Here is a 17,906-nt window from a genome sequence, read left to right as displayed (position 1 = left end):
GCAACGTGGATAGCACATACCTAAATAACATAAATGAGCAAAATGATATTATGTTATGTGATTTCCACATTGCATCTCTCATTTTAAAAATTAATTGCTCAGTCATTTGGCAACCGATTTTAAAATTTTTTATATCTCTGGATAGGTAAATGACCGTTTTTTCAAGATACAAAAAAATATACTGAGTGTTTTAATAAAAAAAGTCAACAACGTCATTTTTTCAAAAATCCGCCATTTTTTTAAAGCGATATAAAAAATGGTCACTTACCTAAAAACTTGAAAAAACGGTCATTTATCTATCCAGCGATATAAAAATTTTTAAAATCGGTTGTCAAATGACTGTGCAATTAATTTTTAAAATGAGAGATGCACTGTGGAAATCACGTAACTTGGTTAGTTATGTTATTTAGGTATGTGATATCCACGTTGCACCTCTCATTTTAAAAATTAATTAGTCAGTGATTTGACAACCGATTTAAAAAAAATTATATCGCTAGATAGGTGAATGACCTTTCTTTCAATTTACAGAAAAATATACTGGGTGTTCCATTAAAAAAAAGTCAACAACGTTTTTTCAAAAGTCCGCCATATTTTATTTCGTATTTGAAAGCGATATAAAAAATTCAATCCATTCAGACAAAACTTTTACTGAAATAAAACATTTCAGTGAAAACCGCATATTTTTATCTTGAGCCGTTTAGAAGTTATAGGCAGTTGAAATGGGGGGGGAATATTAGTGGACACCCGGTACCTACTATGACTAGAATAAATAATAATTGTTGCTTAGATTCAGCATAGAATAACTCCAATTAACAAATTATCATTAGTTTTGATAATATTTTCATTAAAATTATTGAAAATATTTTTTTAGATTTAGTACAGAAAGTTTAACTCAATTAACAGATTAACAATTAACAGATTATGAACAGTTTTGACAATTTTTTCAATAAAATTATTGAAATTATTCAAGGATATTGACATATTAGACTCCTGTTTTATTTGAATCATCTATAGATTGACCACCACTTGTTTTTCCAGCACTATCATGACTACTGTATTAATTTTTCACATGTGATAAATATGTTTCATTCTAGATCTTTAAAATCACAAGAAGTTAATTCTATATAAATATGTTAATTCTATATAAATTTTACAAAATGAAATGTTTACATGTTATAACCGACTCCCCTGGTCGCATAAATTGACTCATCCAACTTTACGTGTAGTGATGAGTTTCTTGGAGTTTTATGGAAACATTAATATGACGTCGGTATAAAACATTAAGAACTTCAGTACATTAAATATTTTTATGTCGAGTTCAAATATCGTAATAGTCCATTGAAATGTTACATTTAGTGTGCATTTCTTAGACGAGTCAATTTCCAAGTGTCCAAAAATACTAAAAATTTATTTAACTTAATTAAAAAATACTCTGAATATTTGTTATCAGTCATTATAATTTAAAAATAAAAAAGTTATTTTATTTAAAAAAAATACTAAAATGCAGCTATACACTGCTATACACTACTATGCTCTTTACCAGTGTAGCCCAATAAATGACCGTTTTGGAGTGTAATTTTCAGGGGCAACTTCGAATTGCATGAAAATTTGGATTTAGGTTCTACTTACCCTCCACTTCAAAGTTGAATTTGCCCCATTGGTTGCTTTTACTTGGGGGGTGATAGTCACTCTTTCTCAGGGGGTGAAAAACGCGTGTTTAAAACACACCCGGAAATGGATAAATTGACCGATTATAAGCAACTTTAGTTCTATAAAGTTTTTTACGTAAGTCAATACTTTTCGCGTTATTCGCAATTGAAAATGTTGATTTTTCGACAAAAAAACTACGTTTTCAGACCGTTTTTCGCAAATAACTCAAAAAGTAAATATTTTATCGAAAAAAATATTCTAAGCAAAAGTGTAGCTTATAAAAAAAAACAAAAAAAAATGGTGTATCATTAAAGTATATAAATTGAGAAAAGGCAAAGTTGTAGCTCATGAAAAATACGTTCTTATTCGTCTAATTCCAAATCGAATAAGTCTACGCGAAATCACCGAAAAACTAAGCACTTTTCGGGAAAAGTTTATTAACATTTTTAAAGTACCTAAGAAAAGATTTATATTTAATTTTTACAAAAGTTTCTAGCACCAAAAATAAACGAGTTACACTGAAAAAAAAGTTGGCCCCTTTTTTTGGTAAAAAAAATTGTGAAAACTTCCCTCTATTTATTACCGATTTACCATTTATTTTAACTATATGTATATTGTTTATATGATCTGTAAGTTTGATTGGCTTGAAGTGCTTATTTTTGAAAAAAAAATTGGTTTTATAATAAAACAAAATTTTCTAAAAATTTTTGAAAAAATTCCTTTTTTCAAAATAACTTAAAAGTATTAGTGATAAGAAAAATCTTAAAGAGTAAAAAAATATAGGTTTTGTTATTATAAATATGCTAGTTTCATATTGTTTTCCGCAAGACAAAAATTGGTTAAGATATGACTGTTCAAAATTTGCATACACCCGTGATTAGTGACCCGTTCAAGCTTTTTTAACTATAACCCTTTCAAAAATAAGCACTTTAAACCGGTGAGACTGACAGATTATATAAAAAATAGATAAGTAAGTAAATTGTTTGTAAAGAGGTAGCGATTAATTTCATTTGAGGAGCTAAACACGGGGAGATTTGCATGTTTTTTTTACAAAAAAAAGAGGGCCAACTTTATTTTGAGCGTAACTCGCTTATTTTTAATGCTATTAACTGTTATGAACAATTCTAATAAAGCTTTTTATAAACACTTTAAAAAAGTTTAAACAGGTTTTTCCCGAAAAGTGCTTAATTTTTCGGTGAGTTCACCTTGAAATATTCGATTTGGAATTAGACGCACAAGAACGTATTTTTCATGAGTTACAACTTTGTTTTTACTCGATTGATAGACTTTACTGATATACATTTTTTTTCAGTTTTTTATGAGCTACACTTTTGCTAAGGATATTTTTTTCGATCAAGTATTTACTTTTTGAGTTATTTGCGAAAAACCGTCCAAAAACGTAGTTTTTTGTCGAAAAATAAACATTTTCAATCTAAAATAACTCGAAAAGTATTGACTTACATAAAAAACTCTATAGAACAAAAGTTGCTTAGAATCAGTCAATTTATCCATCTCCGGTCTTATCTTGAATATATGTTTTTCACCCCCGAGAAGGGGTGACTGTCACCCCCCAAGTAAAAGCAACCAACGGCACAATTTCAACTTTAAAGTGGAGGGTAAGTAGAACCTATATTCAAATTTTCATGCAATTCGGAGTTGCCCCTGAAAATTACACGGTATCGCCGTATTTCCCGTTCATTTACTGGGCTAGTGAGGCTTTGTCCTGTTAAAGAAGAATCGAGTAAGTTTGCAGCATAGTGCACAGGCTTCACTGCCATTTTTTTTCTAATTTAGATAAGTATTCCTTTTCCTCAGACTTACTGATTGGAAGTAATGGAATATTCTAGGTAATAGCTATTTGTATAACAAGGGAGGAAAGTGCTACTTTTCCTCCCGAGAATGAAGTTTAGAGGGCAGTAATCATTCGAGGAGTCAACGAGTCACGAATCATTCATTAGACGCAATAATGTTATTTATACAATTAAGGATTGAACCCCATCTAGTTTTTACAAGAAGTTTTAATGATCTAAGTTTATGTATTGTAGTTTTGAATTTTTTATTTTTATTTATTATTTTTCGTTTGAAATATTCCCATGCATTATACCTATACTACAATCACAATAAAAATTCACTAGAAATAAACAAAGACACATTGAATGTTCGAGGAGGACTTTGATGATTTGGAAGATTGTTGGGAAATTGGTTATTTGGGAAATCATGATTTACAATATTTATGTACATTGTAAATCCCAAATCATGATTTGCAAAGTTTATACATTATAAATCACGATTCGGGAGTACTCCTCTTAACATTCAACGTGTCTTAGTTTGTTTATTTCTAGTGCATCTTTATTGTGATTTTAGTATAGTTTAGGCATTTTTAGTATAAAAATAATGAAGGTAATGATCAAAAAAACGTTCCACTTGGCAGTGGTATAGGTTCGCCGGCCATGTGAATTAAATAGCGCTACTTCCATGTAAATTCAAATTACGTCACTGACTCTTATATCCAAAAGGCTCTTGGGAAATATTCTCAAAAGTGCTCGGAAATATTATAGAAAGTTCTCGGAAACATTCTTGAAAATTCTCTAAAATATTCTCGAGAATTTTCCATTGAAAGTTTCCTGGAATATTCGCGGTCAGGAGAAAATTTCCATTTTTTATAGGCGAATATTCTCGGAAACTTTCCAATGTTCGCGAATATTCGCTTGGAAATATTCTCGACTCACATCACTAATCACATCGTAATTCTACTGGTCCAAAAAGACTGATCCAAAATCAAAGTCACTTAATGTAGATGTGCTCACTACAGTTTAAATAAGAAACAAAAGAGGACCAATCTCATTGGCCGGTGATGCATTATGCAAATAATGTTTTTCTATACATCATAAGAAATAAAGTATGAAATATTTTTTTGTTTTACAACTTTTGTTTTAGTTTGCAGATGTAGCAGTAGAACTCTTTATCAGTGATAGTGATTTGTAGGTGTTGATAAATGCTCAGACATCCACTGGTATCAATATTTACCACCAAATAAAAGAAAAATTAGAAGATAATTTCGGTTTTATTTCTCTCTGGTTACTTATTAACTTTTATTTGATTTGACAATTTTCAAAAATGAGTTGTGTGTCTTAAATGGTTAACTGATATTACCTATAATTAAAGTTACTTGACATTAAATAAAAGTTTTTGAATAATGTTTTTTAAATATTTAACCACTGCATGCACTACTTTTGATTTAAAACATTTCGTGAAAGAATTCGTTACTTTTTATCGACTTTAAAAACGACGGACGGCCGTTCCTATTATCGTCGTCTGCTATTATTAACCAATTATTTTTCATTTCGAATAGGAGATTATGGATAATGTGCAATTGACATGCGAACTATATCGTTAAAGTATGACTCAAAGTTTTTTTCTGTTTTTGATACAGCAAGTTTGTCATTAAATCTAAATTAAGGTTCTATCATATTTTGATAACCTAGTTTAATTGTCAAGATAATGTTGAAATACATTTATCTCTAAATCTAATGATACATTTTATATCAAGTAATGTAAATAAAGTAAAAATTGGTAACGAAAATAATAGGTTATAAATAAATGGTGAAATTGTCAATAACGATTAAAAATAGTAAAACAAAGAAGTGGAAAGAAATAAACAAATAAAACAAACAACAACAATAATTATAATCGTGATCCCATTTTTTGCTTTAATCGCATCAAAATACATAGTAGAAATGATAATTTCATATGTCATATTATGCTAACACTTCAAATGGCGGGCTAAATTTTTTATTAAATCATTTGTGCAATTAAATTTTTCACAAGATATAATTGATTACAAATTAAAAAATATTTATTATTATTTCAAAATTAGCAAAAAATCTACTTGAACACCCTCCTGGAATTTTGTATATATTTTCTTTAGACATTCTTTGAGGTAACTCTGTCGAGATATTTCTTGTTTTATACTTATTTTTTGGTTAACAATAATAAATATAGATTTACACCCTTTTTTGCAAAAAAATTCATTGTTTTGACTTCTGAGTGATATCAAAAAGTTAAAATTCGACAAAACTAAAAAAACTCGACGGCGTTACCTCGAAAAACTCATAAGCTAATAAAATCTTTTTGGATTTTTTGTCCACCGCAAAATTCATTGTTTTTTGAGGTGTCCTTAAAAATTTGCCCCTATTTTTCAATATTTTTTCTTCAATTTTTTCTTGAATAATCTATAAATTGTACTGAATATGCCTATTTAATTTAAAAATAAAGTAATTCTACCATAGTTTAAGAAAAATGTGCTTGAAATATTGATTTCTTCAACCCTTACGCCCCCCCTCTTAAGCATAGCTATGACACGATTTTGATAGACAACCCATGCTAGAAATATTTGTCTATGTATGAAATTTAATAAAAACAATGTTTCATCCGGCAAGCAGATGGGTACAGATCGACCTATATTCGGATCCCGTACTAGAAGGTTTGAAGTCTGTTTTTATACAAATAGCTTTGTTGTGGCAAGTACTTCTGTAGATATAAATTTTTTTACCTTTTTTTTCTTTTTTACAACCTGATTCATTGAATCCTTTAAAAATACAGAAAAATGGACGAGAGGCAGTGGTGGGGATAGTAATTTCAGCCATCTCAAAAATGAAATCACGCGTTCAAAATAGCGACTTGCTTAAAAAGTTCAATTATCTCAGCTTTTAGTGGACCAAGTTTTTTTTTAAATTGGGCTTCCGTGAATTGAGTCTTTCAAATATAAAACTTTAAAAGCGTATGATTATTTATTTTCCATGATTTTACTATAAATGAATATCACATTGCAAATTATTGCGGTATTTTTTACTTGTTTTCTTTCGTTAAGGTTACAATATCAATGTAAACTGTAGTATTTTTTATTAATTAATATAGATACATATAATAATTTTTTTAATGCTTAGCAGCCTTGATGTAGGTAGCAACGAATACAAGAAAAACATTAAAATTTTCTAATTTGTTCACAAATTGTTTAATAAAAAATTTGGTCAGCATAATGAAATTATAATAGCTAATAATATTTCGAAGCAATTAAAGCAAAAAAATATGTAGTTCATATACGATTTATCCAACCCAAAAGAGATACCCCCTGGTCTACAAATAATACAAACGAAGACAGAGATCAATACAAATAGAAATTGTTAAAATTTGTTCACAAAAATCCGTATAAAAACAGGAAAAGATCATCATAACAATCAATATGTTAAACCAAGGACAAACACATTAAAAGGTAGACAAGATAAGCTTAAACAAAGAATACAAGGGCCTTACACCAAAACTTTTGCTAATTAGCTTGCAATCAATCCCGGCTTTACTCTGAGCACTCTGAGAAGTATTAGAATGAGAAGTATTCGGATGGGCGCCAGTTTGTATAATTGTTTTAAATGTGTTTTACAATAAAGTAATTACCTGTTATGTAATGGGTATATTTGTAAAATTATTAAAATAACTAAAATATACTAAGTAACATAGAAATCCGAACACCCGTAATAAATTATTTTGTTTTAAAAATTTGTTTGTATCGGTTTGTTATTGATTGCGTTAGTGTTTCTTTTTATTTCTATTTATTAGTATATCTCCCTCTTCTTTTTCATTGGCTCGGTTTTTAAAACTTTGATGTTTTCGAAATCAAATGTGTGCTTCCTCCCATTCTCATCCTTTATGTGCACAGTGGTGTTGTTCTTGTCGTATTTGTGGGAACGAATTCTGGACTAAAGCAGTTGACTAGTTTGTCCAATATAGACTTCCTTCACAGTTAGTACATGGTATCTCGCAAACAACATGTGATTTTTTAAGTTTTGGTGGTTTTATTTTCAGTTTGGTGAAATATTTATTTAGAATATTGTTGCCTTTATGAGCCACTTTTATGTTATGTTTGGTTAAGAGATCATTCGTTGTTCGTATAAACCGTTAATATCAATAAATCATGTCAATAAATTTACCATATTTATTTGTTTAAATTAGGACTTTGAATCTTCACTATTTTAAACAATCCTGTTGTTTCAGGTGCCTGCCAGTTTAAAAAGCAATGGCAAGGAAGGTGGTTCCAGAGTGGAGTACCAAATTATCTATTCATTAATAGCTCGTATATCGAAACGAAAGGAGAATGTTACGAAGAACAAGTGGACAACAAATATCTAGTTTATGATAAGTAAGTTAATTTTTGTCTTATTTATATTTGTTTAAAGATACTTGATGTAAATTTAGATTTAAATTTGACTTTATTTTTATTTCTTACTAGCTGAACTGACCGACGCGACGTTATTCTGTCTTAACTAGGGGTGGGGAAAACCTACCGATTGTAACCTAACACTGGTTTTTTATTGCGCAATAATCGGTTTTTGTACCAGATATAAAAAAAATGAATTCAAACAAAAAGTGAGGAAATTTTTCGCCTGATTTTCATTCGCACGCGAAAATTCTTTTGTCAATAACCGCCATCCCTAGTCTTAGCTATATGAGTGAAATAAATTAAATAAATTAATAAAAATTGGCAGGTTTCCGAAAACTAAGATATGACGTCAATTTGACTTCGTCACTGGTACAACACAATCCAGAGGCTATACTTTTAAACTTAATTATTGTCTTGCAGTATGGACATAACAACATTTCTTTCTTTCTCCCCTTCCTTATACCCTTTCAGGTTTCGGATTTGGGTTTAGCTTAACTACATATTCACTCATCTCTTCCATATTCCATTAATTTCTGTCTTGTGCTATTAATTTCATTTCTTCAAGCGTTTTCTGTTTAATATTTCCCGCATCTACAATTTGCTATATCCATTTTTTCCTCGATCTGACTTTTTTTGTAATATCCTTTGTTTCGTGAATTTTTCTTGTTAGTGTACTAGGTTTCATTCCCATCAGATATCCATACCAGATTAATTGTCTCTTCATTATTTTGTTCATTATTGGTTCCTGTTTAGTTATCCCTCTTATTGCCTCATTTCTTATTCTATCCCATTTGGTCTTTCCTCGTAGATGTCTCATCTCCATTGCATTTATCCTACTATTATGCTTTTTCTGCAAAGTCCAATCTTCGCTTGTATATTATATTATCGTCTGTATCACAATCGTATTATATATTTTCATTTTCGTTTCTTAGGACAATTCTTTTTTCCTCATAACTGGCAACAACATTTCTGCGTTTTTGATTTGGATTCGATTGATTCCGTTCGACTTCATGTTATGCTTTGCGTTGCATTTTAGTTTGACTTGCTCGTATATTTTTTTTAATTTGCAGCCTTGCGAATTCTACGACATAAGTTGCTACGGTGCAACTTGGTGGCATAAAATGGTGGCATTTCTATGAATCAAAATTCAACTAAAAATAAAAAATTGACTTATGTTTGTAGGTATATATAACCATGTATATACCATGCATTCCATCTATCCATCTATCCTACGGTTCTACAGCCAATTCAAGCCCTAGGTTTAATCTGCAAACCACTCCATCCATTACACTATGTAGCCATTCTCCTTTACACATTCACGTCATCCTCTTATCACTATTTCCGTCTTCCAATAGGTCTCAACCCCTGCATTCTTGCATTCAACAGTTTTTTTGGAAGCCTGTTTTCTTCCGTAAGACAAGATTCACTACAACTATAGTATGTTCATCAATTCTAATTTTAAAATCTCAAAACATCCTTAATATATAAAATTTGAAGGAAATACTCCTATTCACACTTATTGTAGGACCATATTTATATAATTTAAGCTAAAAGCAATGTTAATAACATTTTTTTTTTTTGACAGGAGTATAATGTATTTTGAGTTAAATAAATTACATACATTCTTCTTTTTGCATCAATTAATTTAATTCAAAAATTATTTTTTTGACCACCCTGTATAAATAATGATATTAGAGAATTGAACACCCTTTCAAATGAGCTACAGAACGACCCCTATTTCTATTTAAAAACTCATCGATTACGTCATCACGCCCAGGTGGATGAAGTTACTAGTATGAAATATATCAGAAAATTGTAATTTAAAAATAAAAATCGACCTGTTTCGGCATTTCCTTAAAATCTAATAAATACTGCCTATTATCGAGGTGGACTGTTTTCTTTGACCCACCCTGGATATTATATAAATACAACTTGTGATAAATATTTTGAATAATGTAGTAGTATGCTTTTTCTCATGAGGATCTTTCAGTGCGTCACAGTTTTTCGATTTCTTTTTAACGCATTAAATTGCATGTGACAGAAAAAAACGCACGTCGGTGATTACATTTCGTCGGTGACATTTATAACATTTAGTCTAGTTGTCAATAGATGGCGCTATAATCGAAAAAAAATTATTTACTAATTATATAATATATCTACGAATATAATCTGTTCAATTTATAAGACTATAATACAAATCAAAGAAAATACCATTTTATAAATGCAATAAACACAATTGATTTGATTTTATACCAAATTGCAAATACAATGTGACAACTGTCAGATTTAACTAAACTGTCATGTCACTAAAATGTATATTCTCACGAAAAATGCTCATGAAAAGAAGCATAGCAGTAATATTTTCCTCTTTAATGTATTGGCATGCCTTTTACCAAAGGACGTACATACTCGTAATTGAGACTAAATCTACTTCAATATGTCTTATATTTGTCTGTTTTGTAAAAAAAATTCACATACAACGGGATTTTTACAATTTTCTATTATTGCCTACATAAATTCATATGGTGTGGTAGGTACAAGAAAAGTATCTTAGTATGTATAGTTATTTGCCGAGTCAAGGATATTGGGGAAATTGAAAAGATTCTACGAAATGGGCACCATGTAGACCAGTCCGTGAGGCAAAGCAAGTTGTATAAAAATACAGTATAGTCCCGATTATTTCATTCATAGGAGATTCTGACCAATAGAAAGCTACATAAATCTGAATTAAATCGATAATTTTTGATAATCTCCCGTCGTTAAGTATATTACGTCAGATGCCCTTCGTTGCTACGAAAAAATACATTCAGTGACATTAATGACAATTAATGTTTTAAAAATTATAAAAGTGATGACTTTCAATCGTCAAATTATAAAAACTGTGTGTTTAATGTTACTTACATAAATAAATTACAATAAAATTTTAGTTTTGAACAGTTTTATTCATGAAATAATCGCAACAAATTGCACTCGACCTCTGAAATTAATATAGAATTTTTGCTCTCGTGACACTTTGACATAATTTCACTCGCCTTCGGCTCGTGAAATTAAAACTGTCAAAGTGTCACTCGGGAAAAATTCAATAATTTCAGAGCTCTTGTGCAATTACTACTGATAATTTGTCGCTCGATAGTTGGTCACGCCGGATAAGTATTGTTAAATCGTGTTTTGTTTTAGTTTTTTTAAGATATTTTTTGGAGTAAGATAGGTACTCGCTGCGTATAGTTTTTTAAGTTAATAATTATGGTCTAAGAGCTAGCAACGTTTTCGAGAAATCATTTTAAGACGTCTGATTCGTTCATATTTTGTTACCTATGCTTCCTCGAACACCGTACCGGCCATCTGGCTGCTGATACAGGTTGCGTTCATTACTGCGCAGCACACCTGTACAGGTAAACACAAAATCATGGTGATTGATTAGTGTGAAAAAGCTTAGTAGATCCGCTATAGTAATAGATAGCAATAAAAGTTAATAACAAAAATTGTAGCTAACTTTGCGCTTCACATTACAAAATTAGTTAGAATGTTCGATAACATAGTGGCAGACCAAACTTTTGTTTTTTTAAATGGAACACCCCATATTTTATTTTATATTCGAAATCTTCTTAACTTCCCCATCACAAAAATATAAAGGTTTTTTATGTTATACAGGGTATTTACAAAGTTACAACCAATGTTCTATGAAAATTGTAATAAGTTCAGCTCCCTGTATAAATAAAAATAAGCACAACAGGAATGGTTGATTGGTGCCATATTTTTTTGTTGATTGTCAAAATTTATAAAAATGGTTGATATTGCTAATTTTCTTAATATCGAATATAGGGTGAGTCGAAACGCAAGTACATTATTTTCACAGTAATTTTAAATAGAACACCCTAATTAATAACTTGCTCTGAAAAATGAAAATATCTCGAAAACTGACAAATTTAGGCATAGGGAATATTATACAAAAATTAAAGTACGGTTATGATATTTTTCGATAGTAATATAAAATACAGGGTGTTCCATTTAAAATTTCTGAGAAAAGAATGTACTTGCGTTTTGACTCACCCTGTATTCGATATAAAGAAAATTAGCAATATCAACAATTCTTAAAAATTTTCATAATCAACAAAAAAATATGTCACCAATAAACCATCGCTGTTGTGCTTTTTTTTATTTATACAGGGAGCTGAACTTGTTACGATTTTCATAAAAAATTGGTTATTACTTTTGTAAAAGCCCTATATAACATTACAAACCTTTATATTTTTGCGATGGGGAAGTTAAGAGGATTTTGAATATAAAATAAAAGATAGGGTGTTGCATTTAAAAAAACGTAAGTTTGGTCTGCCACTATGTTATCGAACACCCTGTAACAATCTAACTAATTTCGCAATGTGAAGCTGAAAGTTGGCCACAATTTTTATTATTAACTTGTATTGCTATCTATTACTATATCGGATCTACTGAGCTTTATCACACTCATCAATCACTCTGTATATTGAATTTAAATTATTTTAGTAGGGGAGTGCAATTAGAATGAAAAGATACAATGTTTCGGAAAAAATCAAACAAGGTTATATTTTTCTAAAATTTTTTTTGTTAGTTTATAAATATGTTAAAGTAAAAAGTTCTACTCACAAATTTCGCCGCTAATTGTTTATTAATTGTTTAAACAATAACAATTATTTTGTATAAGTGATGTTAAGAATATGGGTGAATTCAACATTTTATTTTGATAAAAAATGTTTTTATTTTAGTTTTGATTATGCTGAACCCGAATCTGACATTACAATTTGCAAATTCAAAATGGCGGATTCAAAATGGCGGATTCAAAATGGCGGAATTTTTCCTAAAAATCCTTAAAAAGTAGTTGTAAAATCCGAATTTTTTTTATAAAACGTGTTTGTTTACATATATGTGGATATTTTTGAGAGGTTGCTGAACCTGAATCAAATTTTGATAATTTAAATTATAAAATGGCAGATACAAAATGGATAACTTAAAAAATAGTTGTAAAATAATAATTTCTTTACAAAATGTATTTATTTCTACATATGTATATTTATTTTTGAGAGCTTTGATAAACCTAACTTAAATGTTAACAAAATCCACAAGGAAAAGAAATAGGTTTTCCTGTAGTTGGCTGTATACCATCAATCACAAAATTGGAAAGAAATCCGAAGAATATAAAAATTTTTATACCTTTTACAAAGGATTTCTTTCCAATTTTGTAAATGTTAACATTATAAACTATAAAATGGCGGATCCAAAATGCGGATTTTCTAAAAAGAACATAAAAAGAACATTTTTCTAAAACATTTATTGTCTTTATTTTTAACAGGTTGTTGAATCTGAATTAAAGATTAAAAATTTAAATTTCAAAATGGCGGATCCAAAATGGCGGATATTTAAATGAAAAAGAAGTAGAATCCAATCAAACAAATTTCAGTTATGAGTAAAATACCTATATTTTTCATAATACTGAAAATTGTTATTATGGAAAGTTGTTCAGAATTAAAAACGATGTGTCAATATGCAATTACACTCTTCTAATCGAAATATTGTGAACTATAAAGGTACATATTTATTGCGCGAAATATAATTTTTTTACATACCTCGTAAAATATTGATAAAATATAATATTTTATATTTGCATATTAAGTGTTAGACCATGCACAGCTATTTATGACGAATAACTTTCTTCATAAAATTAATAATAAAACAGTTATCAAAAATAATACGTGAAAATTTAATGATGTTGGGTATAATTAATTAATTTTAACAAATTTAAAAAAAAAACAAATTTTCGATTAGAAGGATATAATTACATATTGGAACATAATTTTTAATTCCAAACAACTTTTCTTTATAAAAATTTTTGATATTGTGAAATATAAAGGTACTTTACTCTTGAGTGAAATTCATATTTTTTGACATAGCTCGTACAAAATTAAGAAAATTTGATATTTGATGGTTGTATCTTATGTTATATACGATGCAGAGTATTTTATAAAGAATAACTTTTTTTCGTAAAACTGATATTAAAAAAGTTATCAATAGGTTCCAAGTTACGCAGACATACTGTATAAGAGCTAAAAAAAAATTTTTTGTTAAACATTTATTATTGTTGAAGCTTATTATTAAATGTATTTTAGGTAAGTTTTACACAAAAAAGTTTTGATCACTCTGTATATACATTTTTTCATCTGGTAATTTTCGGTTTTTGTGTTACATTTTTGTTATCTTTCTTAGTTTTCTCAAAAAGAAATTGTTTATTTCACTTTTAAACTAAAATAATTCAGTGTTTTTTTAAGATTATATCCTAAGCTTTAAAAAGATATCAAAAAAATTGTATTAGATGTATTCAAACTTGAGTAATACCGTCTTAAAGTGGTGGGAATTCTGTAAAACTACGAAGTTTTCAAAAATTACATTTTTTGAGACATCGTATTATTTGAATTAAATTTTTGAGATTTTTTTTGAACAAAATATCGTTTAGTAAGATTATTGAGAGGTAAGTTGTGCAAATTTGAGAGTTTTATAAGTAAAATTGTATTAGTTACACATTTTTAAATCATTTTTAAACAAAATTCAGGTAAGGCTCACTTTCCGCCCACACCGTACTTATGTCCATACATTTTATTTCTTTTTATTACAACCATAAGATAGCTTATTTGATCTTCTTTCATGTCCAATTTGTAAAATTTCTTTTGATCCATTAGTTAAAGAATTACATTAAAAAAACTCAACCGTGCACTTCTTCCAACGCTAGTTTACAGTGCGCCAATGTGTGTGAGAAGGGTGACTTTAGCGTTATAAATAAAAAATTATAGAAGCTAGAGATTTAATTTTAGAAAAATCTTTATATAAGGTTTTTTTTGTAAAATTTTCTGAACTTTTCAATGGTCAAGTCAGTTTTTTTCTAAAAATTATATTTTCGGAGTTATTTAAAAAAATATCTAACTTCGCTGTTCATTTGTTTAATAAAAAATGAAGCACCCACTTCTCGAGTAGAACTTTTTGATATGTTGTTTATTAAACATTTCTTAATGAAATTACAGAAAGTTTTATCTTGTTTGATTTTTTCCGAAGTGAAAATCTAAATGCACTCCCCTATAGGGCAAAAAATTTTTTTGTCATTACTTTTTAAACCACAGAAGTGTCTGGCAATTACAGTTCATATTTCTAATAATGTTTAAAAAGTAATGACAAAAAATGTTTTCGTCTTACCTAGAATAATTTTAAATTCGATATATTTACCTGTACAAGTGTGCTGCGCAGTAATGAACGCAACCTGTATCAGTAGCCAGATGGCCGGTACGGTGTTCGAGGAAGCATAGGGAACAATATATGAAAGAATCAGCCGTCTTAAAATTATTTTTTCCGACGTTGCCTTAGACGGTAGCTCTTGGTCCACCATTATGCCTGAAATGAAATATTTGTTTTATCGAAAGATAAAATCGACATCCTTCAACGATTGGACAAAGGAGAACAGAGTATTATTAGAACAGAGTCATAAGTAGTATATACGTCGGATGCGAGATCACGACATTCAATGAAGAAACACAAATTGGAACTTCAAGTGTCGCTATATGATTTTTGGTTGATGCAAGGAAGGCGCTGGAGAACACCATTAGGCAGAATATATAGATGTAATCTTCTTCTAGCCCTACATCTTTTACGATATTTCGCTTCCATTTTCCATTGTTCTACACCAATCCTAGATAAATCGGCTTGAACATTATCCTTCCATCTTTTTCTGGGATGGCCTACTGATATTCTACCGTCTGGTCTCCCAAAAAATACTGTTTTAACACACCGGTAGATGGAATAGTAGTGTAAAAGATTATTATACTAAAACCCTAACACTGACAAGAAATTGATTTCTAGCTAAAGACGGCTGGCTAAAAAATTTAAGCAACGAAATGCCATTCACGTTTTAAACTTCTGTAGGAATTCTTACTTGTTAGTGAGTGGTTTTTTTGACTACTTTCGCGATTTTGGCGACTTTCAGCATTGTTTCTTGTTCCAAAGTCTAGTCTCCTCAAAATCACCTCTCTAATATCTCTATGTATTTTTCGTAATTGATCATAGAAAGCTTTTCTTTCATTTTCCTCTAGCCTGACTTAAAGAGGATACACATACATAGTGCCGGTTTATGCACTGGGCGCATGGGACGGGCGCCCAAGGGCCCGGACACCGGAGGGGCCCATAGGGAAACGTTCCTTTTATTAATAAAAAAGTAAAGTCCCCTAAATAAACTACATATTCTCCGAAATAGATCAAAAGACGACGAAATACCTGCGACTTCGAAATGGGCTGATTTTAAGACTGATGACTATAAGAACTGTGATAACTTTTAAGCCCAAGAGTGATTCCTTAGAAAATTGTAAAAAAACGTATCAAGATGGAGACAAAGCTTATTATAGAAGAATAAATTAAAGCAACTTTTATAGAGGAAAACGCAATGGAGACAATGAAAAGACAGATTGGCTAATATACGACTCAAGTGTTAAAGCTAAACATTTGAATAGTTTGCTCAAATCTCTCGAAGACAGTTAATTTTATCTGAACTCTATGGTTACATTAATAACAAGATCATCATGAATTGGAGTTAAAGACGCTGACTTGAAAGAGCAAGTAGAACGCGAAGCTGACTATTGGATAAACGTCCTAAGAAGAGTTGTGGTCACTACTAAATTATTTGCTTCTCAAGGACTAGCTTTCCGTTGATCCAATGAGGATTTAGCGAGTCGTCATAAAGGAAATTACTTAAGTTGTCTTTTATGTATGTATGTATCGGTTTTAGAACGTCTGTCGACGTTGTCCGATGCCTAACTTCCACGTCCTTCTATCATCCCATTGGCCATCTCTAAGATCCCTTGTACTCATTGCTTTGGTTACCCCTTCTTTCCATGTCTTTTTGGGTCTTCCTCGTTTTTTGCGGTTTGGTGGTACCCACTCCAAGATCTTTTTGGGCAATCTTGTGTCTTCCATTCTTTGAACATGACCATACCAAATTAACTGTTTCCTCTCTTTTGTCTGTTGTTAAGTAACCATCCATTCCAATTCGTCATCTTACTTCCTCATTTCGAATTCTTTCCCTATTGGATATACCTAACGATCTTCTAAACAGATCCATTTCTACAGCTTCTAATTTTTTCCTGTTGTTCTCGGTTATTCTCCAAGTTTCTGCTCCGTAAAGTAGGCTGCTTTTAATAAGTGTTTCATAGATGTTGTATTTTCGCTGTATTCCTATTTCGGAGCTCCAACGTATTCCATTTAGGCATCCAATTGTTCTTCTAGCTTGTGTTACCCTTTTCTTTATTTCCTCATCGTCTTTTCCAGCACTCAGTTGTCTTTTATACTAGGCTAAATTTGACAACTTCTTAGCTGAGCATTTACAACGGAATGCGAATAAATGAAAAGATTCAGTTAGCCATTTGCCCCATTAAATTTGCAATGAATCCTTGAAAGTGATGAAAACAAAACTTGCAGAAACTTTTGACGCTGTAAATGCTTCACTTAGAAACTAGGGAACCATCAAAAATATTTTTTTCCAGTTAAGTAATAATAGAGACGAAAAATCAGCTGTTAAAAATGATGCCAAGACACTGCAGAATAAAATGGATACCTTTGAGACAGCTCTATTGACACTGATTTGAACAAGACATTCGAACGAGTTAATGCAACAAGCAAAACGTGAACGTGAAGAAACTGTGGACTTGAACGTGTCAATTGGAGTAGAATTAATGACATGCATTTTGAGATTTGTTGGAGACGTAAGAAATCTGTTCGTTGTCTCGTAAGTTCGAATCTTGGCTGCCCTGGACACGTTTTTGGCCTTCAACAGTGCGTTTAATGATCCTACTGCTTTGCTAGCTTTCAATAACCGTTTATCAATTTCTCTCTCTTCGTCTCCTCTATTTGTAACGGTTACTCCAAGGTACTTAAATTCAGTTACCTTCTCAAATTTATACTCTCTTGTCATTCGTCGTTAGAGTGATCCATTTATTTTCTTTTATATATTTTTCTAGCTTCTTCTTCAAATTGTTAG

The 17,906-nt window shown here is 30.2% G+C and overlaps 1 protein-coding gene across 1 annotated transcript in view; it reads left to right on the top strand.

The window, feature by feature from the left end:
- Positions 1-17,906, top strand: part of LOC114324512 (uncharacterized) — a 92,643-nt gene that overhangs the window by 11,865 nt on the left and 62,872 nt on the right. Inside the window, exon 2 of the mRNA XM_050644819.1 lies at positions 7,699-7,843. Coding sequence (XP_050500776.1) covers positions 7,699-7,843 — 145 coding nt within the window. The remainder of the gene's footprint in view (positions 1-7,698; positions 7,844-17,906) is intronic.

Source organism: Diabrotica virgifera, chromosome 2 (genome assembly GCF_917563875.1).
Source record: "Diabrotica virgifera virgifera chromosome 2, PGI_DIABVI_V3a".
Classification (NCBI taxonomy): domain Eukaryota; kingdom Metazoa; phylum Arthropoda; class Insecta; order Coleoptera; family Chrysomelidae; genus Diabrotica; species Diabrotica virgifera.
This window is presented reverse-complemented; position numbering and strand designations above follow the sequence as displayed.